Here is a 25893-nt window from a genome sequence, read left to right as displayed (position 1 = left end):
CTCGGGGTACTGCTGCTTGTTTTTATCTTCACCCATTCTTAAGGCCAAGGGCAGAGCTCAGCTAAATTTGATCTCAGTGGTGTAGAGGGAGATGGTACCAAGCTCTCTCCTGAGGCCTTTGAAACAGCAAAGGCTTTGTAACCACATTGTTTTTAGAGTCTTGTTTCCAAGGTTTTGTTTTGTTTTTGTTTTTTAACCAAACAGTCTAGAGACAAAAAGAATGTAAGCACACAGTCAGGAATACAGGCTTGAATGTACTTCTTCAGAGAAGTGAAACATGACTACCTGTAGTACTTCTCAGGAGCCTGTGAGAGGGATGTTTTCTTTCTTCTCTACATTTACACTGAATGTAGGCCCTGTGGCTTCTCCGTGGTTTCCTTGGGATGTATTTTAATGACTTTTTCTGTAAGTGATGACTCCTGAACAACTGGGTCAGAGTTGACCAGCACTGCATCAGCATTTCTGCTTTCCCTTTGAAGCAGCTCTGAATAACTGCCCCTTTATCTTAGCTGGGTCTAGTTTTCAGTTGCCATAAAGTCTCTTTCTGCAGCCTTAGAAACCCACCGTGTGTGTGAGCCGTTTGTAAATGAACCCAGTGAGTAGGCTGCCAGTGTGGATGAGGGGACCTTCAGATGCTCCCTCCGGTGGACAGTCCGTGGTAAAGAAGAGAGAACAAGAAGGGAGGTTCTTGTTCTCAGCAGAGGACGTTGGGAGCAGAGTCTTTTTGTCGTTTTCTTCTTCGGTTTAACTGAGCAGTAGCTGACCCATGTGTGCTTGTGGGACTGTCAAGAATCCGACCTGCTTTGTCCAGAGCTGTATGGGGGGAGAATGATTGGCCCTTCACTGGGAGCAAGGTTCTGTCTTTGCAGGAGAATGTCATGGTGGTACTTAGGCAGAAAGCATGGACAGCACCTGTGTGCATTATTAATTCCCACAAGAGTTAGAGGGATGACAGCTGCTACTGCCCCTGCCTGTCCATATAGACCATTCCATGACCTTGGGCCTAGGGAAGCAACAGGTTCCGCTCTCAACTGCCCTCACTACATCTCTTCAGATTCCCCCACCAGCTTCTGCAAAGGCCTGAGTGCAACCCAAACACCATTCCTGGCTACGAGCTCAGTGTCAGCTGCCCTCTGCCAGCAGGTTGGAGGTGTGTACGCCGGGGCCTCTGCCAACAGTTCCAAGATGGCATAGTCTGGTTTCTAGGAGAATGTCAGCTCCAAACATCTAAAATAGGCTACCTTCTTTCCCCCACTACTCCATCAATACTATAGATTACCTAGGCTGCCTGAAACTCCTAGAATCTAGCAATCTTCCTGCCACAGCCTCTCGAAAAGACAGAGAGAGAGAGTGGGGGGGGGGAACGACGAGAGAGAACAAGAACAAGCTTAGCTACTTGATTTTTGAAAGGTTTATGTCATTGGTGTCTAGAATAAATTTGGTTAAGATTTTTAGAGGAAAAATAGACATCAATTGAAACCATCCCCAGTGATTAACAGTATTCATTTTGGCCTTTGTATATCTCTGAAGGAGAGTATGGCCAAATAGAATAGCAATATCGAAGAGCCTGGGTCAGCCTGGCTGATGGTGAATTTGTCCATGTATTTGTGGTTCTAGAATGCAGGAAGGTTCTATCTAGAAAGTTCTAGTTAATGCAGGATAGATTTCTCTTGTATCTGGAGAAAGGCCACCAGAACAAGCTGTTTGACTAACAAGAGGCCCTTTTGCTCTAAGGCTATCAGCTGCTGACCTTGCAGCTTTCACTTCTTGTTACTTTTGAGGGATGAGATAATTTGCAACTTACCTGTTTGTCCACTTGTATGTAGATAGGAGCTCTGCTGCTTTCTGTCTCCATAAACCTTCATATAAGTGCCACTGTCTGGGCAGAAGGGACATCTGACTTTGCTTCCCTCTCTACTTCTGTCTTCAGGCACACCATCCCCTCCATCTGGTGGAAAAATGCCCAAGGGAAGGACCAGATGTGGTATGAGGATGCTCTGGCTTCCAACCACCCCATCATTCTATACCTGCATGGGAATGCAGGCACCAGGTAGGCCCACACGGCGGTGTGACGCGTATGCGGTACCCGGCCGGCTCTTTCCTAGGCTGGAAATGTATTAGCTTAGACTAGCTGAAGTGGGCCTGTGTTATACATAATCAGGTTACCGACCTACTGCATGCGAGGGGAGCTTCTCCAGAACAAAGGAAGGTAGCCTTCTTTTGGGGCCGGGAGAGTTTAGAGGCATCCCCGTGTGCTGAGGACCAGTGGATCTACCCAGAGCTCCCTGGGAGATAGTGCTGAGCAGCAGCTTTGGAAGTGGAATTTGAATCTGGTGGAGGGGGGGATGTGTCTCTGCCAAAGAGATTGAGCTCCTCCCGCCCTAGGGTGTTTCTTCTTCCTGCTTTGGGTCAAAGGGCACTGTGTCTGCTAGTGTGTCCTTTAGGAAGCAGGGCTTCTCTTTAAAGAAGGGATGGGGATGGCACTTGTTGGTGGCCTCGGTCCACCTTGAGGAAAATGCTGACTCCCTTTCACCTCTCTGTGTTTGCCACCCCTGGTCTGAAGAATGGCAGGCAAGTCTGTCTTAGCTGAGATAGCCCCAGGGTATAGACCTGGGCAGCTATAGAAAAAGGCAGGCACGCTACTTCCCCCTCCCCGCCCCCAACTTCTAAAAAAGAGACAGAGAGTATTAAAAAGTGGACAGAGGGGAAGTTGAAGGCTGAGCATGCATGGATGTGTCCTGGGCTGCCTGTGTGGGTGAGCTGTCTGCTGGCAGCTTTGACACGAGCAACATCGGTGTGTCCTGATGGGCTGCTGAGAAAGTACACACTCTGTCCATTTGGGCCTTTCTGTTTTACCCCAGATGCTTTGGACTTCAGGCTGGCTTAAGCTGAATTTGCTCTTCCATCTAACAAGCTCAGGCTCTTTTTACACCACAGCATGTTGTTCAGAAGGGGCAGGGGAGGCAGGGAGGTGCATTTTTCTAAGGAAAGCATTGTTTGAAAATTCTAGGGTCCCTTTTTCTATGCTTCTTTGGGTTGCCTGTGAGAGAGCCTGGAGCAGCCAGAAGGGAGGCAGCCTTCACCAGAAGGGCAGTGTGAGGGTAGCTGTGAGGTAGGTAGACCTTTTATAGGTAGAAACAGCGAGGAGAACAATGTATGAGTCTTTCTGGAGGGGAAGGCAGTCCGGGGTAGATATCTGCTGTGGAGCCATACAGAGGGCATTGTAAAAAGAACCCAGAAGCACAGCCCACGAGGCTGGTCTCTGTGCCAACAACAGAATGTTTGACTACTGAGTCACACATGCTCTGCACAGTTTACAGTTTGCTTTGTTGGGGACAAGCTGCAATAGGTTTCTCTTCTGCTTTTCAAAGACCAAGTAGCTATAAACAGCTCTTGTAGCATCTTTCCATAAATGAGAAAATTATAGTCGGTTGTGACACATGTTTCTGGCAGTCACATGTTAAATAAAAAGGACAAAGCTTTCCTGTAGCTACGTCTGAAAGGAATAGGGTGACAGTCAATGATTTACTGTGCCTTCCTACTCCCAGAGACAGCCTTTAGTGCCTGCATTCTGTCTAGTCCTGTCTACACCCCCATCTCTCAAAGGCTTTGGCTCGCTTACTGACATTCTTCTCTAGCTATCCCTCCCTCCCCAGGCAGGGTCCATCAGTCTCACAATCCTAGCTTTGACGTCTCTCAAAGGTGTAGTGTTCAGAGCTCTCAGCCCCACTTTCTTTTTTCAGTCAATGGAGGGGCCTTGGGGGTTTTAGGAAAGCTGTCTTCCAAAGATAGCTAACTAAAAACATCTGGCAAGAGTTCTTTCTGGTCTTGAACACATTTCTTTGCATTTTTGCGCTACAACGTATTGGTTTCTCTCTCCCTCACTCATGTGTCCCTGCCATGGCATTCCCATTTCCCAAATCCCTGAAATAGCCTCAGCCCTCATTATAAAAGAAGGAAAGTAGGTTTGAAGGATGAAGAAGGGAGTAAAAAATGCCTGATAAGACGACTCTAGTCTGCTGGGGAGCTAGCCGTTCTCATCTACTACGATGAGAGCCAAGGGTCTGCTGATGAAGGTCCAGCAGCTAGGTCCAGCCCTGTGTCTAGTATATCCCATATGTGTGTATGGCACATGCATATGAAGAGATATCAGTGTAGCCTGATGAGGCAGCAGGCGGAAAGGCGTCCCATGACCAGGGGTCCAGATAAGAACTGAGGGTCCAGATAGGAAGAAGGTACCTGGACAAGTTCCTTGGGGCACAGCTTCCATACTCATAGGTAGCCCTGGCCCTAGGAAGCTGGGGATGTCTGAGTGGCACAGGCAGGCGGGGTGGAGGTCTGTTGTGTTTCTTGAATCTGGAGCAGTAAGTGTTCATTCCTATGAAAAATTAGAGTACACACCATAATTAAGAAATATCCCTAAGATGCTGGAGAGAAGTTTGATACCACTTAGGGGGATCTAGAGAGTCATATGTCTACCATAGGTCCCTCTTTGAAATGGGGTTTGGGATCCCAGAGTTAAAATTTAAAAAAAATATATGTATGTGTGCCTGCATGGGTTTATGTGCACTATGTGCATGCAGGTGCTCACAGATGACAGATGGCAGAGGGCGTCGGCTCCCCTGGAACTGTAGTTACAAACAGTTGTAAGCTGCCCAAAGTGGGTATTGGAAACAACCAGGTCCTCTGCAAGAGCAGTAAGCACTCTTCACTACTGAGCTGTCTCTCTAGCCCTGGGATCCCAGACTCTCGTGGGTCATCCGGTGCCTCACCTTGAGCAGGGGTACTAACACCACTTCCTGTTTCCTTCCCTCTCCTGATGCAGAGGAGGCGACCACCGTGTGGAGCTGTACAAGGTGAGTGCTGATGGCCCAAGGGAGCAGTGCTGTTTGCTACAGGCTGCTGGAATACAAGGGGTCACTTGAACTAGCCACTCTGAAAAGTCACCAGTCATGGACATTCTGGGAGGTGATGCTCGGCTAGTTCTCCCATGGTTCTTCCATGGTGCTGCTTCTGGGGTGGGCTCCAGAACCAATGCATACAGGTATTTGCTAATGAGATGAAAGGCATTTGCCATTGGTTTTAATGTGTGTTGCTCAAATATAGAAGTGCTCTGGGAGCTATCCTTATTGCAGGATCACCCTTGGGGTGTAGGGAGTATAAAGGCAGATGGGATTTGAGCCACGTTCCAGACAGGCTTTATAGAAACCCCTGCAAGTAAATGTTCATGCCTTGGGCATGATATGAAATCCCTTTCTGTTTTATAGTTTGTTTGTTTGTTTGTGTGTGTGTGTGTGTGTGTGTGTGTGTGTGTGTGTGTGTGTGTGTGCGCGCGCGCGTGCACGCGTGCTTACCATAGTGCAAATCAGAGGATAACTGTGAGAGTTGATTCTTTCCTTGTACCATGTGAGTCCTGGGTATCAAACTCGTATTATCAGGCTTTGCAGCAAGTGTCTTTACCTGTTGAACGATCTTGCCAGCCCTGTGGTTTTGTTCGTGATCTTGGGTCTTGGAACCTTGGTACAGCATGCTTGGCCCACCTATGCCCGCCCTCCTCTCCTTAGAGAGTTGTCTGTATCTAATTGGGCAGAAGAGGGTATACACAGACATGAGGACCTAGTTTGCTCTGGGTAGTGGGAAGTTTTTATTCCCTGGAGTAAACTGGATCAAGGCAGGAAAGGTGAGTGGCTGAGCAGTTATCAGTTCCCTTGATGTTTCCTGTAGTAGAAAAGAATCTCCTTGTCCAGGCCCACAAGGCTTTGAGTGCAGGCTAGGAGAGGACAGGATTCACCAGGCTGCCCAGGAAAGTACCATGTCTTCCTGAAGGTGGAATGCTAAGTGGCTGTAGGTGACAGTGGTGGCGTGGAAGTCTCTTTCATTGTTCTGGGCACACCCTAGCCAGTGCATTGGGCACTGCACATGAGTAATGATCTTAATGAAATGGACAAGGACAGCTAGTAAGTCTGTAGGGATTTTTAAAAATAATAGAGAAATTCGCCAAAATCAGAGAAATTCTAGGTTGCAGGAAGGATCCTCAAATGAAACCTCTGAGGTCCACCATGCTACATTAGACCTGCTGACAGTATCTGAGAGCTGTCTGGGAACTGTGGGAGCTGACCACTTGGCCATCTAAGCAGCAGCAGAAAAGGCATCCTTCCTATGTTGCTTAGCCAGAGGAAGTTAGAACAATCTACCGCAGCAGGTCCAGGCAAGAGCTACATGTCAGCAGTCTGTTAAGTTCCCACTGTGTGCAAGACTCAGTACCGAACTCTGGATGAGTTTAGCAGGAAGCAAGCTGCTCAGTCCAGAACATGTTGCCGATGATGGATGTTTTTCACTTCACAGGTGCTGAGTTCCCTTGGTTACCATGTGGTCACCTTCGATTACAGAGGTGAGGGTCTTTTTGAATGTATCCCTCGAAAAACAAAGCAAACAAACAAATGAATGTATCCAGGCATGCCCTCACTTCCGATTTTACATGATGGGCAGACTTGAGTGGGAGCCTGGAAGCGAGGCAGACAGCTTGTTTGTACAATGCTGGACCTGGAGGGCTGGGCTGGGAGTGGAGGGAGGGCAGTGGGTGTCCTGCTGTAGCTTCTGGGTGCTGACTTTCTTGTTAGTGCCTCTGTAGTTTAAATACAGAACAGACTCTTTTCTCCTTGTTGGACTCAGCTTGTCCCTGCAGCTGGGCATTAGACCCTAGTTTAGCAGCACAGCTAGTCTTGGAGAAATGATGAAAACTGGAAAAAGATCCATCGAGAACAGATCCCTCTGTCTTGATGGCCTTGCTTCTTTCTTTTTGTCATTAGTCAGGGTCGCCACTGGGCAGACTGAGAATCCAGTTGGATGGGTGCTATGAGCGTTCTGATTAATGCGCAGCAGAAATTCATTTTCAACAGTGAGCAACTGTTTTAAAGGCGTATTCTTCCAGAGAGTCCCTTGAAGAGCTCAGGGGGAAAAGGCTGCTTGGCTAGCTTGTTTGAGTCTTCTGGAGGAGGGCAGTTATTCAGATGTCCTCGGGCCAAGGGATTGGGAAGGGATGGAAGCCACTGCCACCTGCAAGTAGCTTTACATTAGTTTTCTTTGGTTGATGTAATAAATTACCACAAAGCAAAGCAAATTTACTATCTTGTAGTTATGGTGATCAGAAATCTAAAATCTTTAGCTCCTGCGATAGAATTACAGTGTCTGTGGGCTTTGCTCTTCACTGACTTCTGGGGAGGGCCTAGCACTTGCCTTTCCTCACTGCAGAGGCCACTACATTGTTTGGCTCATGGCTGTTTGGACCCTGGCATCTGACCTCTCTTTCTGTTATCAAAATGTTTATGAATACTTGGGCTTTACCCAGATGATCCAATGTCACCCCAACTCAAGGTTGGCCCACTAGGGGCCTTCCTCCTTTCTGCAGCTTAACTTCCCTGGCATGAGGGTCACATGTTTGCCAGTTCTGTGTTTAAGATGTGGGGTTCTCCAGGAGTCGTTCTGCTGACTTCAGTGATGGCTTTCGATAAAGAAAGGTACATCAAGATGAATGTTCGGAGCCGGGCGGTGGTGGCCCACGCCTTTAATCCCAGCACTCAGCCAATCTCTGAGTTTGAGGCCAGCCTGGTCTACAGAGAGAATTCCAGGATAGCCAGGGCTACACAGAGAAACCCTGTCTCAAAACAAAACAAATCAAAACAAAGGATGAATGTTCTGGGCTCAGAAAAATTAAGTGAAGAGCTGGAAAGCCCTGCTCCCTTTCCAGCCTTCGTCCTTCTCCATGCTGCGAAGGTTTTTGGAAACCTTCCTCCTCTGCGTGCTGAGACCCTAGGGTAATGAAGAGAACACCTCCTCCCTTCCGTGTTCTCTTCCTGTAGCCTATCAAGATATCTCCGGCATCTTCTCTTTCCAGGCCAGGTCCCTGCCTGTCTGTGTGGTGTGGGACCACCCCATTCCATCTCTGACTCGGCTCCTATTCTCTGTGACTGTCTCTCCTTCATGTCTCCCACAGGATATCCCAAGCCTTTACCCATGTCCCTCCTCAGTCCTTCTTCCCTGGGCTCGGGAGGCTGACGTTATAATTAGAGGGGTTGCTCACACAGCAGAATTGTATCTCTGGACCTTGTGGTGTTTTCAGGTCACGTGATGGTGACTCAGTGCTGAGCCACTAAAAAGGCAGTGGTGCTTGATCTTTGCTGGAGCCCATGAGGAGAATCAGGAGAATCAGTTGCCTGAGGCGGGAACCTCCCCGCCTCCCTGGCTTCGCTGCCTCCCTGCAGCTTCATGACTTCCTCCTCTCTGACCTGCTCCTTCCGTGGGCCCTGGCAGACTGGCCCTCTTAGCACACCACCTGGCCTGGCCCTCCTGAGTTTCAGTGCTGGCCTGTCAATAGAGCGGAGGAAGAACTAGGATGTTTATACCCGTGGGCAGGCACTAACAAGACGTGTTTGAGGTTCTGGTGTGTGTTTCGCTGACTCTGTTCTGTTAGTTACCAATCTGATGTGCATGTAGACCGACAGGAACCTCTGGTTTGTCAGCCAGCAGAAGCAGGAGAGCTTCACTTCCCGCGCCCCCCTGCCAGTCTCCCTGCCGCCAGAGCTGGAGCAGGAAGGAGGATACAGAAGTGGGTGTGCAGGGGTGTACGGGGCAGCTAATTCGTGGCTCTTTAGTTTCACAAGCTGCCTTTCAATTTCTCTTTCTCAGGTTGGGGTGACTCAGTAGGAACACCATCGGAGCGTGGCATGACGTATGACGCACTCCACGTTTTTGACTGGATCAAAGCAAGGAGTGGTGACAACCCAGTGTATATCTGGGGCCATTCACTGGGCACTGGGTAAGAGCCCTCGGGCGGGCAGGAGGAAGACTTAGTGAAGGCAGGCCTAATCTGTGACCTCGGAGCTTGTAGGTCATCCGTTCTCACGGTCTTGGTTCCTGGCCCTGTGGGAGGGGGTGAGGGAGTGAAGCACCACGGGGGATAAGGAGACCGAATTTCTCGAACTATTCCTCACTTCAGAAGTGCTTAGAACCAACATGGGCAGTGGAGATGACAGCCAGTGTTCCAGGGAGCTCCTGTCCCCCGAGCACCTTTGGAGTGCCACTGGAACACTAGACTACTGTGTCAGGTGTGGACTAGTGTGTGTTTGCCAACCACTGAGTCCAAGTCCACTATGTAGAGATGTTTGGAAGCCCCTTTGTCACCTTGTCATGTCCAGCTCAGCAGGGCGAATCAAGAAGAAAGATGTGTGGTTCGCCTGGATTCTGCTCAGCAAGGGCCCAGATGTTCTTAAAAGAGCCCTGGTCCTCAACCTTCCTGATACCTTTCCCTGCAGGCATACTGGCTCAGCTCTTTCTTAGCCCTTTGTCCTCACTTGGGTGGCATCCTGCAGGCCAGGCTTACCTGTCCTTCATGGGGAGAGGGAGGCTATCCCATTAAAGGATACTGGCCATCTCTGTGGCTGTCTGCAGAGTATCTGCCAGGTGTTATCCTAAGCCAGAGAGGTCATAGGACAATAGCACTTGTCATCCACCTGAGTGCCAGCTGAAGGAAGTGGGCAGGGAAACCTGTGGGAGACTTCCTGGAGAGAGATCCCATGCCCGAGGACACCTTGTAAGAAGGGTCAACTGATGACTCACCTTGTTTCACCCACTTACCCTGGGGCCCCAAGTTAACTTCAGGTGGGATTCTCTGGGCACTTTCCAGGATCAGTGCCGTCTCATCTAGAAGAATTTGCATCGTAATTCAGCTGAACTCTGTTCTTTTCTTCCCAGAGTGGCAACAAATCTGGTACGGCGCCTCTGTGAGCGAGGTGAGGGAGCCAGGCGCTGTGGCTGGGCACCTTGTTGTACATGTTAGTGGTCCAGCCCCTGCTACACGTTCTTGCCAAGCAAGTTCTAGCTGGCAGGCAGCACAGTGATGCACGAGCTGACCATCAAGGGTGGGGCCCCAGGAGTGCTCAGTTTACCCAACCTGCCCTCCCAGTAGGATCCTCAAAAGTCATCTGGGGCCCGTTGGGGACTGGGATTGATGGTGATGAGAGGCCCGCAGAACTGGGTCCCTGGGCTCCCTGTCCTGTCCAAGCTCCCTAGCCACCCAGTCCCACTAGCTCTATCATGTCTTACCCACTATCAGCTCTCTCTGTTTGCTTATCTAGAGACGCCACCAGATGCCCTTATATTGGAGTCTCCATTCACAAATATCCGTGAAGAAGCAAAGAGTCATCCATTTTCAGTGGCAAGTACATGATTTTATGAAAACTTATTTTCATTATTGATATAATTGCTATGGAAATAAGAGCAAGCAGACAATGAAAACAGGTATTGTAAAGAATAGTTTGGCGTTACTAAAGGACTCTCAGTTCTGGGCACTGGCCTGCCCATAGAGCTGCCAGAAAGGGGGACAGCTTTCAGCCAGGGACACTGGTACTCCAGGAGGCTTTGGCCCTGTGGCCTTCTTGTAAACCCAGTACCCATGCGGCTTCACTGCACACCTGATCTCACAGCATCACTGTTCACTTGGTGCTGTGGGGGGCTGCAGACCGTCTCCTTCCGTGGGGTGGAGCCTACACTTTGGGTGCTAGAGGAGGACTGGAACCAGGCTCTGTGCACAGGAGAATATAGGCTGGACCTATTATTGTTTTCGTTAGATTTCCCAGCAATGTCTCAGAGTAAAGTCCAGGTGATCCTTGCTGGGGACTCTCGGGTGGGTCAGCCCCCACCCTCCCCTCTTCAGGTGGGGTCCTTCCTTTTTCTGGCCTGCCCTCCCACCTTCCCACTTCCGCTCCTGACCAGTGTGTGCTCTGGAGTCTCTGTGTTGACATGCTCTCATGCGACCACCTATGGGCCACAGCACCCCTTTATTTTCTCTCATATCATTGGTACTGCTTTTTTTCTGACATTTTGTGAGGAAGCCAGCCTTTGATCCCTATTTCCTTGGTGGGTAGTGGTCTTCTGTCTGTGGGGAGTTCAGTTTCTGAGCAGGATTCTGGTTGTACCTGAGGTGTGGAAGCCCCATCTGATCAAAGCCAAGACAAAGCTGGGAATGAATGGAAACTGCACATTCCCCTACCTCCCTGGACCTAAACTGCCAGAACTCTTGGCCTTCCCTCTGCACAGCTGTCTTAATCCTTCTGAAAAATGCTTTCCGTCTTGTGTTCAGATTTATCGATACTTCCCTGGCTTTGACTGGTTCTTCCTCGATCCCATTACGAGCAGTGGGATTAAGTTTGCAAACGACGAAAAGTGAGTATTGTGGGCAAGTGAGTAGGAAGGCAAGGGGTTGCCTGCATGGCTCGCTGCAGCCCTGAGCCTGACAGAGTGGGGTTCAGGAGGCTATGGTTGTCTCTAAGAAAGTGTCTTTTGAAAGGGAAGATCAGGCGGAGCTTTGTATTAGAAATGAGAAAAACATGAACTGGCAGGGCAGACGGGCGGGCGGGCGTGCGTGCGTGCGTGCGTGCGTGCGTGCGTGCGTGTGTGCGTGCGTGTGTGTGTGTGTGTGTGTGTACACCACGGTTTGTGTATGGAGTCTCAGGAGTCCGTTTTCTCTCTGTCCACATTGTTAGGCAGGTTCTCTTGCTGTTTCTGCCATGCTGCATACTCTAGGCTAGCTGACCCGCAAGGTTCTGGGCCATTCTCCTGCCTCTGTCTCCTTTTTTTACTCAATTCAGGAGTGCTGGGATTTTAGACGCCTGCCATCACATTGCTCTTTTTTAACACATACTCTGCAAATCAAATTAGTTTGTCAGGCTTGCACAGTGAATGCTTTTACCCACTGAACAAGTAGATAATGACAATAGTCATTATAAAAGGTCCAGTCTTCTCACTAGCACAGAAATAAAGAATTTTAAAGGACTAGTAGCACATTTTTGTCCATATAATTCTTTTCTTCAGTCTTGAAACTATGGCTCCTGAATAGACATTAAAGCAGTATTTAAATTTAACAGTGAACACATTGAAATAGAGGTTTAAACATAAAGTAGTTTTCCTTCAAGTACGTATTTTTGTTCTAAAATTTAAAATGCACCAGATTACAATTTCAGTAAACCATTACAAAACGCCTTGCTTAATTAAGTATTGCCATTGTAGATCTTAAAGGAAAGTTATCTGTATAAAGCAATTTTCTTTAAAAACAGGTGGACCTGGGAAGCTACCTTTGGCTCCAACTCTCCCACAAAGATAGATGGCATATGTGTAGCTGCAGGACCGTGCACCAATGAAACCTTAACCTTCACATCAGCCTCACATGTGGATGGGGCCTTCCTCAGCTCAGACGGGCAGTTTCTGTACCAAGGACTGGCCACTTTCTCCAGGAGGCTTAGGTTGAAGGAACCAGCTCATCAGATGGTCCACGTCAGTCAGGGAGATAGCTTAGTCAGTGACTGCTTGTCTTGCAAGCACGAAGACCTGGGTTTAAGCTCCAGAACCCCGTTCAAAAAGCCAGGCAAGATGGTACGTTTGTAATCCCAGGGCTAGGAAGGCAGAGACAGGCTTCCATGGGCCTCGCTGGCCAGCCAGTCTAGCCCTACTGGCTGAATTATAGGTCAGTGAGAGGTCCTGTTTCAAAACAAAAGGTAGCTGGGCACCTGAGGATGATGTCCAAGATTCTCCTCTGGCCTTTATTTGCACATGCGTACGTGTGTGGGTGTCAACACAAGATACGCTCCACCACTGAGTCATGTGTGTGCTGGGTCCACTAGTGGGAGGCTGTGTTTGGGTAGCAGGCTGTCTCAAGGCTTGGTCGTGCTCCGTGTGCTAGGATGGCACTGTGCTACCCTCGGGGTGATCCTGTCCAGTCTTATCAGCTCATCTTTCTACTATGGCTTGTGGAAGAACTTTGGCTCTGTTGGACCTATTGTCCCATTTACCATCAAAGGTTCAAAGTTAGAGTGCCTTAAATGTCATCAGTTACACCAAAGATTAAATAGAGAACTGATTCTTTTAACTAACAGATTCATAGTAACATGCACTTGCAGTAAGCCTCTTAGAACACTTAAGTATTCCCACTTATAAAGATTGTCTTTTTAACTTTTAATACATCTACCGGCAAATATAATGGTTTTCAGTTTTCATCAAATACACAGGGGTCAGGTGTTGGGGAGTGAAATGACACCTGGAAGACATACTGATTTGTTGTTCTTGTTGTTTTTGTTTTGTTTTGTTTTGTTTGAGACAGGATTTCTCTGTGTAGTTTTGGAACATAGCCTAGAACTCACTCTGTAGACTAGGCTGGCCTTGAACTCACAGAGAGAGAGATCCACCTGCCTTTGCCTCTTGAGTGTACATACTGATTTAAAAAACAGAAAAAACCAAAACCTTGACAAGTTATTTCTTAGCTCTATAGTGAAAAGAAACCCTATTACATCTAGACTGTTAAGCATCAAGGCAGAACACACCATAAACCCAGATCCCTGCCAGGGTGAGGGTGCAGGTGACCCCCCTTTGGTCTCTACCTAGCCCCTTTCTCCTACAGTGTGAAGCACATCTCCTGTCCTCTGCTCATCTTGCACGCTGAGGATGACCCAGTTGTGCCCTTTCATCTTGGCAAAAAGGTAGGTGCTGTGTGACTCTGCCCCTGGTGCAGTAGGTGCCATTGGCCCCACGTATGGATCAGGTTGGGCATGCAAGGTAGGGTGTAATGGAGTGGGTTCGGGTCACACTAGTCTGCATCTTCTCCAGGTGCTTGACAGCCTGAGGTCTGATGTCAGGGTCAAGAGCAGACGGCTGTTGTATCCACCAGAAACTATGGCAAACAAGCATTAGAACCCAGGCTGCCATGGGAGGACCGAGGGGACAACACCCGGCCCAGCTGGCAGAACTGATGTGAAGATAGCCAGTCTGTCTTCTTGCCTGTGGGGATAAATGGCAAGGACATTGCACTTGTTTCTACTAAATCTACTTTGACTTTGCTGCTGGGAAGCTAGATTAGATTTGTGGAGGGGAAGAAAAGTGGAATAAAGACTACCACGTGGGTCCTTGGCATATGAACATATGCCAAGGAGCAGGTGAGCCTAGAGGTGTGCACGCAGTGCCTCACCAGCCTAGGACTTGGCCTGGGACTCCCTTTGAGCAGGCTTCATAAAGTACACAGACAATAAAGCCATTCTGAGAGTGCGAAGTGCCCAGCAATGCACCTCTGGTGCATGGAGCTGAGGTGGGATTACATTGCCTCTGCCATTGAAGCCGCCTCCACTTAGCCGGTCCTCAGAGGAGGAGTACTCTGGAGGTATAAGGGCAAAAAGGGGGCCTTAAATGGTGGACTTAAGGAGTAGTCGTGCCTAGTGTTTGGCCTGTTAGCCCGGACTCTGGCTCCTTGGACCCTGGCTGTCGCAGGCTGTAATGACAAAAGCAGTGTCCATGGGCACTTGTGCTGGGCTCTGGGCTGATTCATCCCTCCCTCTCCCCAGCTGTATAACATTGCTGCACCATCTCGAAGCTTCCGAGACTTCAAAGTTCAGTTTGTCCCCTTTCACTCAGACCTTGGCTACAGACATAAGTACATCTACAAGAGCCCTGAGCTCCCACGGATACTGAGGTGAGACATTCTCTCCTAACCCACGTGCCTCTCCTGGATAGTGACGCCTCCACAACTAGCTGTGCAGTAAGTGGCCGCCACTGAAGCCATTTGAGGCGCTCAGTGGCATGCCACAAAGCCACGGTGATTCAGGAGCCTCCCACTGACATCACAGAGGAGTTACCAAGTTTGTTTCACTTCCTTCTGGATAATTCTTATTAGATGGGGCCTATATCTCCTTGTACACATTGTACAGACCCACGTGAACATGTATAGGGGGAGTACCTAACACAGTGTACACATGCACTATCCTCACTCACAGACTGCCGTGTGTGTACAGGAGTGTGTGAACATCCTAAAGCCTTTCACTGTGCATATGTACCACTCCTGGAACACAGAAATGTACAGGAGTGCTCAGACACAGCTTCCTGAAAGGAGGACGTGTTTCTGGCTGCTGCACACTCATCATATTCTTGGACAGAATGTAAGCTGCAGCCCAGAAAGCCAAAGGCCCCATCTGGCCTGGGCCCAGAGCCCGAGTATGAATGTGGAGTAAGAAGGAGCAGTTTCAAATGACGGGCCCTGCCTCTCATGCATGCCTATCCTTCATGCTTCTGTGAAGATTTCCCCATATCATCACCTAGAGACCCAGGTTCCACCCACCACCGCTCACAGCAGCCCTGATCACAAGCGTAACCCTCCCCGCACACCAAGGAGAGGGTCCATACTTGGGCTGCTGTGTAGCACATGACCCAGGGCACTGGGCCCGTGGAGAGCACTGTTGCTGCTGAGTGTGACAGTTCTGCTGTTTGTGCTGGTAAGCTTGAGAAGTGGGTTAGAGGCCAGTCACTTCCAACCTGTGACTAAAACTGGTTCCATAAATTGTCTCCCAAAGAGCAATATCCTGGGTCAAATTGTAGTCTACATTCTGGCTCCTTTGAGAATCCAGGGGCAAAGGTACATTATAGTAAAGGATTCCTTGCCATTTGGGACTGACATTTTCCCCCCTCATAATAAAAGGGAATATGGCAGACAATTTCAACTGACTATGGAGCCCCAAAACCTAACTTTGTCTCTGCTTCTCTGCACTGGGATTTGACCTGGGAGCTGAGCTGCAGTGCCCCGTCTGCTCGCCGGGGGCTCGCTCTTGTCAGGCAGTCTGCTCCCCCAGTTCTTTGCCACTTCCACCACCTAAAACAGCCACTTGAGGATTGTGGGGAGTGGGATCTCGGGTCCACGCACAGTTGGGTTCATGCGCTTGTCCTTTTCTGGTCTAGGGAATTCCTAGGGAAGTCGGAAGCGGAGCGCCAGCACTGAGCCTGGCCGTGAAGGAGCATGCAGACCCACCCTCCTTCCCTTCTTCCCCAGCCAGCGTCTGGCACCAGGAGCCCAGGGTGCCACCACCCGCGCTGCTCAGGAGCCCAGTGTGCACCTAGAAAGAGGACTCAGACACAGCGGGCAGAGGCTCCGCAGACATGGATCTGTGAGGAAAACGTGATGGCAGGCAGGCGGCCCCTTGGTGGCCACCCTACCTGAGCTCTTTTTGGAACAGTTTACTGACAACAGGTGGACCCTATATGCCTTGCACTGGATATAGGGAATCTGGGAGGGGCCAAGGACCACTCCAGGATCTCTGGCACCACCGCTTAGAAGATGGGGAAAAGGTTCTTCCTGCCCTTCCTGGAGTCCACGGAATGGACTCTGGGTGGCCCGGTTTGTCCCCTTCAGCGCGCGTACCTGCTTGCCTTCCTTAGCTGACCCTGCCTCTCATGGCATCTGCTCACCCACAGTAAGGGGCACCTGGATCTGCAATTCCCTCCATTCTGCCCACCTGTCTGTCATCTAACCTGGCTGTAGACTGAGCATTTATTTAAATAAAATCTTGGTGGTGGTCTATTTGTCGTTCTTCTCTACAAAGCAGGAGTCATCATTGCCTCCTCCTCTGTCCCAGGCGCATCCCCACAGGAAGTACAAAGGCTGCTCCCAACTCACAGGCACCAAGGTCGACTGATGGGAGGCCCCTTTTCCATCTCTCTCCTGAAAGGCAGGCCTAGCCAGAGGCTGCACCACCACACTGTGAGCACCGGCACTGCTGGCACACAGGCACTGCTCTTGCAGGGATATGAGTGAGCGCCATAACCTGGACTGGGAAATGTGCCAGACACATTTCACCATGTGAAATCAAGATCAAGGCTGTCTCATTCTCAGTCTTTACAGACCAAGCAGGTCTGAGAAGTGTCCAAGCTTAGCAAGAACGGGCATGGGGAGCAGCTCTGGTCCTGTACATGCAGCTGAGTGTAAGTATCTGCACCATCTGCATCTTCTAGATGCAAGATCCTCTGGGTGCAAGTGCTCTGAGGACCCAGCCTTAACATGATGGTGGACTTTCTCCCCGACATCTGCATCCTCTAGATGCAAGATCCTCTGGGTGCAAGTGCTCTGAGGACCCAGCCTTTCCTGATGGACTTTCTCCCAGGTCCTCAAACTGTAGAACTTTACATCTCTGTTCTCCAAGGTCAGAGGCCTAGCACTAGGGGTGAGCTTAGCTGGAGGACCCAGGACTGGAACTTTATACTCACCCTTTCCAAAGCACCACAGAGCTCTCTCAGTGATGTTCAGGACATGGGAAACAAACCTTCCCTACATCACTCTAGGACCAGGGATGTAGCCTTACTAAAGCCAGCCTGTGACAAGAACACCTAGCTTCCTTCTCTTGTCCCGTAACTAGGTGTGCCCATCTTGTGTTACCCATCTACAGTTCACTGTCACCAGGGCATGGCCATCAGGGAGCCCTTGGCTTCACTGTGTAAGTGGTCTATGCCAGCAGCCTGGGCTTCATCGCAGAGGGACAACTATGGCCTGTTCTGTGTGGTGCCTCCCCCAGGCTTATATCCTCCAGCCTCCCCTGGGAGTTACCTGACGCTCTATGTTGTGACAGAAACACAGATACCACATTGGCCAACCATGGGCATAGACGTTTAATCCATTTCTCACACAAGGAGGTAACAGCAAGTAGTAGAGTGATGGTCATGTATCATGGCTTCAGAGACCTCATGCATAAGGCCACCACACAGGGCAGCAGATGACCAGCCCTAGAACCTGTCCACCCCACAAGCTACCACAGTGGCTCCGGTGAATTGAGTACTGAAAGCAGACACTTCCCAGCCAATGCTGCTGGCGTGAGGGAAGTGAGGGGGCCCCCTGCCCACCCCCAGCCAGTTACAGCAATGCAAGGTAGCAGAAGCTCTGGAAGGAGAGACCCATGTAGTTTCTTTGACAAGCCACTCTCCTTTGGGCAGACTTAACACGGGTTCTGCCCTCAGGGAGGAGCATGGCTCCTACAGTCGGGGTGGGGGTGCTCAACCTCTTCCTCACTAGGCTGCTGTAGCAGAGTGGAAACTGGGCTGCTTTGGGCCCATGGGCCCTTTGTCCAGACTTGGCTGCTGGAAATGGAGGCAGAATGGTACCTGGTCTTTGTGCAATCAACAGGAAATGCACCTCAGGACATGGACAGAATGTTAGGGAGCCTCAGGACAAGCAGCTGACTCTTCAGCCAGGCAGACTATCCCCAAAGTAGCCAATACCTGACACCAAACTGACCTAGTACAATGTTTACTTGCTAAAAAAAAAGGAAAGGCTTTAGCTAGTTTCAGTTCCTCATGAAGTGTTATTTCCTGTTGAAAAAGCGAAACACCAAGCTAACTGTAGAATTGCCTCTCCTTAACCAAGGCCTCAGATATGGGACACGGGTCCCTCTTCAGTGGTGCTCTCCCGAAGACCTGGGTTCGACATGACATCCACATGGTTCCATAGATGGCTACAGAGGCGTGGCCTACATGGATCAACAAGCCATATCCCCAGTATAGCCAAGGGCAGAGGGCAGAAAGCTGTGAGCATGAAGCCTGAAGAAATGATTCTACCCAGCAGGGCCAAGGAGGCCACATACTGGTCTTGACCCTACCTTACAGCTAGTGAGCCAGCTACTGGTAAAACACAGAGATACAGGCTTCATCACAGATCCCTACGCAGACTCCCCATCGAAAGGATCAGAACTAAAGACTTAAGCTCACTCCACTATGTGCAGGGTTTCAGGGGCTCAGCTCCACTTCCTCCCTGCTCATCCTCTGTGGGGACCATCTCTGCCCATCTGTGCTGTGAACTCTGCAAGAGTTTTTTTTTGCAAGAAACCAGGAGGATGCCACATATTCCTTTATCCGGGTCCTCAAAACCATCCCCATGGCCCCTCCTAGAAACACAGCACATTGGATGGCTGGGACCAGCAGCTGCTTGCAGTGCCCACTGGAATGGGAACGGAGTCAGCCAAACAAGCCACTGGTCTCACTGGGTGGGGTCATTAATCCTTGGGGAGGTTGGGGGGTGGGATCTGCAGGTCGGAGGGCTCTACGCCCCAGATCTCCCGTGCGTACTCAGTGATGGTCCTGTCGCTGGAGAACTTGCCAGAGCAGGCAATATTCTTGATCACCTTCTTGGTCCACTCCTTGGAATTCTGTCAGAGAAAGAAGAGACGATTAACTTTCAGCAGAGCTAAGGAGAGCCCAAGCTTCTGGAACATGAGGACTATTAACAGATTAGCTCTAAGCCTTGGGACAGCCTGGTGACAGCTGAGACTGCCACCATGTGCTCAGAGAAAAGGGGCCCTCACTGGCCAGAAGAGTGACATTAGACATAAGGGACCAGGAGCTTAAGTCGGGGTCACTGTCCTGTTCTCAAAAGGCTCCTAGGCATGGCCCACAACATTAAGCAAGGAGCATAACCAGGTAAACAACCTCCACAGGCAGACAAATGTCCAAAAATGACCAAACACTCTCTTCTAAGACTTCAGTCCCATTACAACTTCCTCTGAGCTTCAGAACTGCCCCCAGACTTCAATGGAAGGGGCCTTCTAGGAAGGGCTTGACTCCTGTGGGCCAGCCCCTCTGGATGCTGTTTCCAGGTCCCTCATTCTAGTCTCGGATATCAGGAGAGGGTTTCCCCCATGACACCTAATGAATGACAGGGCAGCTGACCTAGAGGCAGGCTGGATATACTGATAACAAACCACCCCACCCCTCTGGTCTGATTGAGAAATGGTCCAACCCAACAGCAGGTCCACACAGACCCATCTAGCCACATCCTACCCATCGTAATGGCCCACAAACCTTACCTGGTAGAGATGATCCACCTGGGCCTGGCACTGAATGTAGGCTTCATAGTCTGCAAACACCTTGAACCTGAAATAGTAACAGGAGGCTGGGTCAGGGCAGCAGGTACAGTGGGTGAGGAGCCCTGCCTGGAACATCCTGTGATATTTCCCAGAGGACTGTCTCCCAGCCAGATCAGCAATGGCCCAGGCCATGTCCTTTCATATCCTCCCAGCTCTGTTGTGGGGGCCAGGGTAGAGACTACCCTGCTTGTGGATGCACCAGGTCCACATGGCCACAGGCTTCTCTGGGAGTCCTTATGTTTGAGGGGCACTTTTTTAGGAAGTCTGGTTTCAACCCAACATTTCTTTTAGGGAAATTGTCATTTCCAAAACAGGTGTTCAAAATGCACATGCCTAGAGACAACTGCAGACCCAGAGCAGCAGGTCCACAGTGCATTGTATTTGACTCTCAAATTAGAGGTATGATTCACTGTTTAAAAAGTCCCTCCTGCTGGGCGGCGGCGGCGGCGGCGCAGCACGCCTTTAATCCCAGCACTCGGGAGGCAGAGGCAGGCGGATCTCTGTGAGTTCAAGACCAGCCTGGGCTACAAAACAAGTTCCAGGAAAGGCGCAAAGCTACACAGAGAAACCCTGTCTCGAAAAACCAAAAAACAAAAAGTCCCTCCTTCATCACAGGCCCCAACTGGGTCCTACTCCAGGCTGGACACATGGGTGGAGCCATGATCTAGTCTGACTGAGGCCAATGCATGGTACAGTCTTCATAGAACAAAGACAAGTTAACCAGAGGCAACTGAAGATAGAAAAGTTAATACTGGACTCAACTTCTACCAGCAGGGAAAGCAGTACCCTGAGGCACCAATGTCTTTGCAGACTTATAACTAGGGTGGTTTGCCCATACTAGGTGTAAATGATGGCATATCTCAACAAAATACTGAGTATAGTCTAAGCTTGCGATGCAGCAAGTTGATTCCATTTTAACCAGGGAATGTCCATGTAGGCTAACACTTGCCAAGGACCCGTACCCTCCCTGCCACCACTCTGCAAGCTCTAGGCTGTCCTGCCTGCATTCCTGAGCACCCTCTGCAACAGCCCAAAGCCACAGCTCCTCTTCCGGACAGGGTGCTGCTGCTGGCTGCCACCCATGACCCAGGGTCCCGAGGCACCACTGGAGGCCACTGCAGACTGGCCCTGGTTTGGCTGTGACTGGCTGGGGTAAGGTCTCCTGAGTGGAGGCGGAGAGGGGAGATCATAAAAACACAGGCAGGCTTTACACTCCTCACAACAATGAATCCAACTATCTCAGTGGTGGGGAGTGGGTGGCCAACATGGGAAGACAAAGTGATAGGATTTGTGTCCGACCTGTCATGGTACATCAGCATGTTGACCACATCCTTGAAGCAGTCGGGATCTTTGGGAGAAAAGAAGCCGCTGCTGATCTGGTCCATAGCCTGTCTCAGCTCAGGCAGGCGCTCATAGAATTCTCTGGCATTGTACCTAGGGGAGATAAACTCACTTAGCATCAGGCACCCCAGGCAAGCAAAGACAGTTGGTGGGACCAATTTATGCTTGACCCAGACTCTACCCTGTGGCAACCCTCCCTGGTGGCTGAGGGCATCAGCCACTGACTCCATGTGGTTCGATTGAGAGGCAGCTGGTTAGATAAACTCAATCCCGGCTCTCTTCACTGTTCGGAGAAATGTTACCAGGACACGTGTATTACACACAAGGCTCCCTTTATCTTTCTGGTAGAGAATACAGAGCCCAGCACAAGCTTAAAACTCCAAAAAATCCTGGCCAGGGTTCTGAAACAACCAAAGGATACTCTGAGAGACAGGATTCCTGAGAGAGTCACTGGTTGGACCGTAGAACGAAGGAATAAAGCCAGACAAGATGACATAAAGCTAGCTGTGACTGACTCACCAAGAAGCCTGAGAGGACAGTGAGGGACATGCGGAGCTGAGAGGACACATGAATTGCTGGGAGAGAAACTGAGACACCCTAGACAAACACATGAGCTCTTGGGGTGACAGGACAGCTTGACCTCAGTGACTCCCCAGGAGCTTTGAAAAGCAATTAGACTACACTGCCTTTTAAATTTGGAGGCCAGGATTCCTCATCAATGCCAAGGTCAGGACAAGCAGCTGTTTTCAGATCGGAAATGGGGATACATGATGACCACAGCCACCAAGGGCAAGAAAGGGCAATGCAGCGTGGCCTTTAATGACAGTGTGTCACTGGGAGCTGCACCACCCTCAGGAAGATGTAAACAGTGGCAAGCTGCAAGAGTGGGAGACAGATGCTCTCTGTACTGTTTGAGATTCTCTGCATTCCATTTCAAAATGGGAAGGTCTGTGGACTGTGCCCTGAGTGGGATGTCCCTCCCTCTAGGAGGAGACCTGTAGCCAGGGCTTCAGCTGACCGGAGGGTGCTTGTCACGGGGACATGAAGGGGCATCCAGCTTCCTACCCCAGCGGCCTCCTTGAGACCTCATGTTTTGTGCTTAGGAATGGACTCAGTGAGCACTCAGTCCCTGACCCTTGCCCTGCTTCAGCTTCCTACAGGCCACCTCTCACAGCCCCTCCCCAGAGCTGCCACACACCCCAACAGGAAGGGAAGGGATACATACCCTTTCTGGTCCAAGGCCTCAACATCCTCCACTCGCATACCGAAGATGAAGAGGTTCTCCTCCCCGGCCTCCTCAGCCATCTCCACGTTGGCACCGTCCATGGTGCCGATGGTCAGAGCCCCATTGAGCATGAACTTCATGTTGCCAGTGCCTGAGGCTTCGGTGCCCGCTGTGGAGATCTGCTGTGACAGGTCAGCGGCTGGAATCACTGCAGGGAGGAACAGACAGACAGGACGGCAGCTCAGCCCAGGAGGCAGCTTGGCTCTGTGGAGGCTGATCCCTGGATGGGAATCATAGTCCTGAAGCCATTGAGCTCGCTGCCAAAGGAGGAGACTGACCCCAAAGCAGCCACCTGAATTTTGGAGACTCCTCCTCTGAACCAGGTCAGCTAAGGCGGAGGGTCTAAGATGGAGACCCTTGAGGAGAATCCTCACAGTGGCATGGGATTTTTGTTCTGGAATTTTCCTTTTATTTTTTGGCTTTTTGAGACAGGGTTTCTTTGTGTAGATTCAGCTGTCCTAGAATTCACTCTGTAGACCAGGCTGGCCTCAAATTCACAGAGATCCACCTGTCTCTGCTTCCCGGGTGCTGGGATTAAAGGCGTGTGCCACTACTGCCTGGTCCTTACTTTTAATTTCTAAAAATGTGTATGTATGCTTTTCCTATACATGTTTATGTACTTTATGCATGCCTGGTGCCCACAGAAGCCTGAAGAGGGCTTTGGATCCCCCTGAATTAGAGTTACAGGTGGTTGTGAGCCACCATGTGGGTGCTGGGAACCAAACATAGATCCTTTGGAAGGTCAGGCAGTGCTTTTAACCACTGAGCCATCTTGACAGCCAGTTCTGGGATTTTCTAGGAACCATGCCAATCAATCAAGTTCAGCAGGAAGACTGGGTTCTGGTTTACCGACGCTGCAGATACTTCCTCTTGACACTGGTGTCTTATTCAGTTATAACACACTCCTGATTAGCCTAAGAAGGACTTAGATCCTGCAGAGCCAGAAGATGGGGAAGGCTGAGTCCAAGCTTGAGGTTCACAGCATGGGAAGTCATTCATGTGCACAGGGGCACATGCAGGCAGCCAAATACCACAACCTCTGCCAGGCTTCTTGTATTTATGATGTAGCAGGCAAGAAGTGATATCTAGCCGGGCGGTGGTGGTACATGCCTTTAATCCCAGCACTCGGGAGGCAGAGGCAGGCGAATCTCTGTGAGTTCGAGGCCAGCCTGGTCTACAGAGCAAGATCCAGGAAAGGCACAAAGCTACACAGAGAAACCCTGTCTCAAAAAACCAAAAGAAAAAAAAAAAAGAAGTGATATCCTTGGGGATGGGTCACTGCCCCAGGTCCTAATGTGGCTGGACACCTCATCTCAGCATCTACAGCTAAAGCCAGAACTCAATTCAGCAGACACCAGAACCTCAAAGGAGGAAAGGCCCAGGGTCAGGCATCTACAGCCCCTAGACCCCACAGTCCAGCTGATGGCAGCTGTATGCTTCCTAACAAGTCCAAGGAGCCAGAGAGAAAGTGGGGGCAGACCCTGCCTGAAACCTAGACTGGTGTCCTGTGGCCGATTCTGTAGATGAGGTGGAGCCAAATGGTCTCAAAAATAAAGGTGAACAGAGTTGCAGGCAGAAAGGGCACAAGATGCTTTGGTAGTAAGTCCCGCCAGGGTTCCCAGCCACCACCTGGGTGAAGTCCAGTTCCTTGAACTCACCAAGGGACGTCAAGCATCAAGTGCACCCAATAGAGGTGGGAGCAACAATAGCATGGCAGCTGGACCAAGGACCAGACCGTGGAGCAGTCTGAGCTCACAGGGAAGTGAGCAGGCCAGGCTCCAGGGCTTACGGCCACAGTCTCGAAAGCAGCACTATGTAGCTGGACATGCGGGCATCTGACCTCAGTGGAGGAAAGGGAATGAGAAGCCCAGGCTCAGACTCCTTGTCATCCATCTGACTTAAAAACATGTTTCCTACCAAGAAAGACTAGGTCAGTGAACATCCTCATCTCTTAGGAGAGGTCCCCAGTGACAGCCTAAGTGGACAGCCCCAGACCAAACTCAGAAACGAATGCCAGTGGTGCTGGTACATCACAAATGAGCAGTGCATCTCGAAGGAAGAGGCAGTGAGGAGGTGTAAGTGTGTAGCCATTCCAACCTTGATCTGGAAGTTCCAACCCCCATTGAGGCTTCGGTAACTGTCACGCCTACAAGGCGGGGCCAAGAGAGGCCCCTGAAGACCTGAGATCCAGATGCACCGTCTCGCTTGGTTCCTGGACCCTGGACGCTGGAGGTAGACTGAGCAGAGTTCTCCAGAGGACGGCACTACATCTTTCCCAGACCCTGCAACCTACCTATCCCTTCATTTGTAAGTTACACCACTAAATAAACCTCCTTTTTAACTACGTAGGGTGGCCTTAATAATTTCACCAATAAGGAGGACTATGGGGGGGGGGGGAAGAGACGTGTGAGGATGGGGTTCAAGAAGCAGGAAAGAGAGGGAAGGTGGCAGGAGCTGGCGGAGGTGAGCAGGGGAAGGAGGACAGGTAGAAGGTTCTGGGAGGTCAGGGGAGCCACATTCTACTGCCAAGAGAGACCCAGGGGCATGCAGGCAAAGCTGAGGGAGGAGGAGGAAGGAACAGTGAGATCCAGACAGGTGTGAGGAGGTCCAGATGGCAAGAATGACAGTAATTCCTCCTGTGACGTGCAGAGGTTCTCAGACACCCAAGAAACACAGTGTCCCCTGGCAGGGCCTTTGTGTCCAGGACAGAAGCTGACCTTGGTGGAGAACAGGCCTGGTCAGCACGGCCAACCCCCCCACCCAGCCCCAAGCAGAAGCCAATCAAAGAGTTCAGGGCTACCTTTCTCAGCTAAGGACACCCGGTAGTTCTCCAGGAAGATCACTTTGAGCTTGTCACCCACAACTGGATCATGATTGACAACGTCTCCAATGGACGTGACCAGCTTGATGATCATCTTAGCCATGTGGTAACCAGGAGCTGCCTGGAAAGAGGAAGGTGAGGTTAGGGGATTTGGTAGCACTCCTGGCTCCTGGGCAGGTAAGGCAGGGACCTGTGAGCCAGGGAGACCTGTGCTGGACTGGTCGGGAGCCCTGCAGTGGCCCTGCTGGTGTTGGGGAAAGGGAAGAGCCTAGCTTTGCCCGAATGTCTTGACTTCTACTGACTCCACACGTCACCTCACTTGTGAATTTGCCATCCTTGAATCTGATTTTCTGACTCTAGTTTTAGAAACTACAAGATGTAGCTGGGCGGAGTGGCGCACACCTTTAATCCCAGCACTGGGGAGGCAGGGGCAAGTGGACCTCTGTGAGTTCAAGGCCAGCCTGCTCTATATAGTTCCAGGACAGCCAGGGTAACATAGTGAGACCCAGTCTTGAAATAACAAAACAAAACAAAAAGAAACTACAAGATAAAAGAAGCAAAGACGGCTGGGCGGTGGTGGCGCATGCCTTTAATTCCAGCACTCAGGAGGCAGAGGCAGGCAGATCTCTGTGAGTTTGAGGCCAGCCTGGTCTCCAAAGTGAGTTCCAGGAAAGGCACAAAGTTACACAGAGAAACTGTGTCTCGAAAAAACAAACAAACAAACAAACAAGAAA

At 50.4% G+C, this 25893-nt stretch overlaps 2 protein-coding genes across 14 annotated transcripts in view; one reads left to right on the top strand and one right to left on the bottom strand.

The window, feature by feature from the left end:
• The window catches only part of Abhd12 (abhydrolase domain containing 12, lysophospholipase), an 83365-nt gene extending 66981 nt beyond the window's left edge, over positions 1-16384 (top strand). For all 13 annotated transcript variants that reach the window (XM_076570820.1, XM_076570821.1, XM_006985527.4 and 10 more), the window contains 10 exons: positions 1931-2050; positions 4826-4856; positions 6346-6391; positions 8686-8815; positions 9751-9788; positions 10134-10213; positions 11138-11220; positions 13448-13526; positions 14382-14509; positions 15766-16384. In XM_076570820.1, the coding sequence (XP_076426935.1) occupies positions 1931-2050; positions 4826-4856; positions 6346-6391; positions 8686-8815; positions 9751-9788; positions 10134-10213; positions 11138-11220; positions 13448-13526; positions 14382-14509; positions 15766-15805 (775 nt within the window). In that variant the 3' untranslated portion in view covers positions 15806-16384. The remainder of the gene's footprint in view (positions 1-1930; positions 2051-4825; positions 4857-6345; positions 6392-8685; positions 8816-9750; positions 9789-10133; positions 10214-11137; positions 11221-13447; positions 13527-14381; positions 14510-15765) is intronic.
• Positions 16385-17442: 1058 nt separating this feature from the next.
• The window catches only part of Pygb (glycogen phosphorylase B), a 59630-nt gene continuing 51179 nt past the window's right edge, over positions 17443-25893 (bottom strand). The window contains exons 16-20 of the mRNA XM_076570819.1: positions 25139-25280; positions 22279-22486; positions 21012-21146; positions 19653-19719; positions 17443-18995 (exon numbers count right to left, since the gene is read on the bottom strand). Coding sequence (XP_076426934.1) covers positions 18843-18995; positions 19653-19719; positions 21012-21146; positions 22279-22486; positions 25139-25280 — 705 coding nt within the window. The 3' untranslated portion in view covers positions 17443-18842. The remainder of the gene's footprint in view (positions 18996-19652; positions 19720-21011; positions 21147-22278; positions 22487-25138; positions 25281-25893) is intronic.

Source organism: Peromyscus maniculatus, chromosome 4 (genome assembly GCF_049852395.1).
Source record: "Peromyscus maniculatus bairdii isolate BWxNUB_F1_BW_parent chromosome 4, HU_Pman_BW_mat_3.1, whole genome shotgun sequence".
NCBI classification, from domain to species: Eukaryota; Metazoa; Chordata; class Mammalia; order Rodentia; family Cricetidae; genus Peromyscus; species Peromyscus maniculatus.
Note: the sequence above shows the minus strand (reverse complement) of the source record. Positions and strands in the feature narration are given on the sequence as shown.